Source organism: Wasmannia auropunctata, unplaced genomic scaffold, assembly GCF_000956235.1.
Source record: "Wasmannia auropunctata unplaced genomic scaffold, wasmannia.A_1.0 LD335992.1, whole genome shotgun sequence".
Classification (NCBI taxonomy): Eukaryota; Metazoa; Arthropoda; class Insecta; order Hymenoptera; family Formicidae; genus Wasmannia; species Wasmannia auropunctata.
In genome coordinates, this window is record NW_012026898.1 from 81,347 (window position 1) to 85,036 (window position 3,690).

The 3,690-nt window shown below is 31.8% G+C and overlaps 1 protein-coding gene across 1 annotated transcript in view; it reads left to right on the top strand.

Moving 5' to 3' along the window:
* LOC105453925 overlaps positions 1-3,571 on the top strand; it is a 5,166-nt gene extending 1,595 nt beyond the window's left edge. Inside the window, exons 3-6 of the mRNA XM_011696200.1 lie at positions 1,474-1,543; positions 1,646-1,750; positions 2,998-3,193; positions 3,353-3,571. Coding sequence (XP_011694502.1) covers positions 1,474-1,543; positions 1,646-1,750; positions 2,998-3,193; positions 3,353-3,463 — 482 coding nt within the window. The 3' untranslated portion in view covers positions 3,464-3,571. The remainder of the gene's footprint in view (positions 1-1,473; positions 1,544-1,645; positions 1,751-2,997; positions 3,194-3,352) is intronic.
* Positions 3,572-3,690: the final 119 nt, after the last annotated feature.

Below are 3,690 nucleotides of genomic sequence, written 5' to 3' on the forward strand. Positions count from 1 at the left end.
GTTCAGACGTGTGCTCTTCCGATCTCTATATTAGCAAGATATAATACATATGAATTACAATGTATTATATGTACATGTCTAAAAAACATTGATCTATTAATAAATCATAAAATTAATGTTATATTATATTGACTAATTGCTTAAATTTTAACAATTACTAAACCTGCCACGCTAAGTCCCGTAAGTGTCGGTCTTTAAGAGTATCTCGTCGGTGACTAGTATGTACAAACACTTAGGGAGAATTCACATTGGAGCGGAAAAGCAGAATGCGAAAAGGCAAAAAACCAATCAGAAATTACACTTAGCAACCAAGTGCTATACTTGCTAGTACTTAATAGTTGTAAGTGCAACTTCTGGTTGGTTTCTGCCTTTCCGCATTCTGCTTTTCCGCTCCAGTGTGAGTCCTTCCTTACCTCTTTACGAAATACATTTTTTTAATGATCCTGATGATCTTTCGAAGATAATCGAAAGACACAAGCTATAACTTTCGTTAAAATTTTTATTTAATTATATTTTAAAGAAAGGGAAAGAGAGAGAGAGAGAGAGAGAGAGAAAACAAAGAAATAATTAAATGATAAATTACATATACTTTCTTTTTCTCTTTCTTTTTAGCATATTTTGGAGATGTAAAGAGTCTAAAGTCTTAATATATGAAAATATCGAGATCACAATAGTTTTTTAATTACAATTAATCAAAGATAATCTGCAGTAATCGGGACAAGCTTATTTTATAAACATATACATACATACATACAAAATATAAAACTTTTATACCAATAAACAAATGACAAATATATATAATATACATATATATATATATATATATCACAGATTTGGAAATCCTTTTCCAGAATTAAAAAATTTTCGAAAATTACAGTTTTGTTTTTATTGACTTCTAGCGTCGACTCATACACACACACATATATATATGTGTGTGTGTGTGTGTGTGTGTGTGTGTGTATGAAATAATTTAATCTGCATTCCGTTACTTTAATGCTGGAGAAGAATTTCCAAATCTGTAAAAGCAATACATATGAAAACCTTGTACAAAAATTATTGTGTTTAGGCCCGGTTTCACAATTCACGATTAACTGATCGACTCGTCGAACTGAAATTCAACTCGCTTTATCTTTTTTTTAAACCTAAGAATTAGAAAGAGATAAAAAGAATAAGTTTTAAACTGAGATTAAAGTTAATTTTTATATTTGTGGAACCGAATCTTAATCGCGACTTAAAACAGACGACTTTAGACGACTTCTAAACGAAGTACATTGTGACACAATAAAGTAACACTGATGTATATCGTTTTACATTTAAAAATAAGGTTTTATTAACAAATAATACGAACTTAATTTTTTGTTATACGTGCGACAAAAAATGTCTTCTCCACGTATTGATCTTGTGTATAAAATCAACATGTAAAATCCCCTGGTCTAATCTAATCTCTTATTCCTCTTTTGTTTAAATTTACAGACCTTTACAAGTGTGTGATTTGCTGTTCCAATATCCCGTGCTGTGTTTGTGAAGAGTGTACTACTTGTTGGTATGAATTATCCAGCTGCTTACATGTCATTTATAAGATGTTTAATCTCTTATTTCTTAGTAGATTAGGATCCAGTTTAATAATCGGCAATATTTATTTCAGGTACGAGCAACGACAGTTAATAATAATGACAGAGATCGGTATTTCCATGCTGTTCGGTATAGGTATCGTCGGCCTGCTAATAGTCTACTGCAAAATATGCAACAGGTATACGCAAAGGCCCTAGGTCTAATATAGTTCATTCCTTTTAATTTTCTCCACTATTATATATGACCAAATGTCCTGCTTTCGAGACGATTGTTCTGCTGCCTCATCAAACATGTTAAATTAATATATCATAATTTTTGCAAAAAAGTTCCGCTAAAAAATACATTTATAAAGGAAATTAAAAATCATGCAAAAAATATTTTGAAGTACTACGATCTGCTTTGATCAAATAAGATCTTCATTAAATTGTGTTATTCATATCTCGGTGGATTTCCACTTAATATTGTTATTTCACTATAGTCTTACACTATAGTCTTTCACATTAACATACCATTCTCATAATAGCTTAAATTCTTATATGTTTAACAGCTGCTTTTTAATATTTATATAATTTTATTAATGTTTTCCCGACACATAAAAAATTTTTAAAGATTATAGAATTAGATTCAGCAGCACAAAAACTACAAAAAAAGAGATAGTTTTACTTGCCACTCTGGGGACCATTTTATCCATCCACCTTTGACGAATTGTAATAATCTTCCTACATTTTATACGGAAAGAATGATTTTACTGATTTAAAATTTTAAGTAGAAACCTGAAAATAATTTTGTTGAACTATTAAAATAATTGTAGGATGTTTAAATTGGTTGCTAAAATCAAGAAATCTTTTATCTTTGTAAGTCTAATAAAGAAGACTATTTTGAGGTTTCTTTTATTTAAAATAATTTATTTATATTTATTTAGAATTTATTTAGAATTTATTTTTAGCTTTATAGGCTTTTGTGGGTTTATTGAATTATCTTCTCAAAATTTGATGTTAATTAAAATAGTACTACGGACAGCTACTTCTTAACAACTACAAAGCGCGATTGTGTTCTGCGTTTCTGGATTGTCACAATCTTTAAATTTTTAATAATATTCTAACGAAATACGAAATTTTAACAATATCTAATTCTTTGATATTTAGTACTGCATTGAGAATGATCTCATTACAGATCAAAACCTGTAGGTCTGCGATTATTTATGTTTTTATATTTATATTTTTTGATCAATAAATTGTCGACTCACTACCCTTTCTTTATGATCTCTGATATGTGTAGATGTTTTTTGTTAATTTCAAAATTACTAATATTCAAACGAAGCATTATAAAAAAATACCTTAATTAAAAATCCATTATTAAACAAATTCCTGAAAATAGTCTTCTTAATTAGACTTTGGAAGAATTAAATTTATTTGTGTGATTCAGGACAAGGCAACAACATACGCGACGGCGTAGAAGACGCATCGTGTTGCATGAGGAATTAACAACGTATCCCAGCATCATCGAAGATCTACGGGAGAGACCACCTTCGTATAATGAGGTCGTTCGCAATGCTCCGTCTATTCATACATCTTTCAGCAACAATGCTCCTCCTCTTTATACATTTTCCTCCTACAACGGGGTACATCAATTAAAATTTTAGTCTACTAAATATTAACAATAAATATGATAAAGATACGCGCGCGTGCGCGCGCGCGCATGTGTATTGCTACAACTTCCCAAGATATGAAAGATAAGCGTTAAAATGTACATTTCGTATAATGATAAAATTTTTCTGCAGACGTTCATGCAGGAAGCTCCACCGTCGTATCCGGGAACGCCAAAACCGCAAGAAAAGATCCAAGACTGCAATGAACCTCCTTCCTCATCTGCCGTTGCTCAACATATATAACAATACTCTTAGGCTGCGTTCCATTTAACGCTCGCAACGTTCGCGATTAACATTTGATAAACAAGGATAAAACGATTCCAAGAGCGTTACAAGCGTTAAATGAAACGCATCCTTATAGACACAAATAATTTGTTCACTGCGTGCGTGCGTGTGCGTGCGTGCGTGCGTGCGCGCGCGCGCGCGCGCGCGCGTGTGTGTGTGTGTGTGTGTGTGTGTACGCGCGCGCG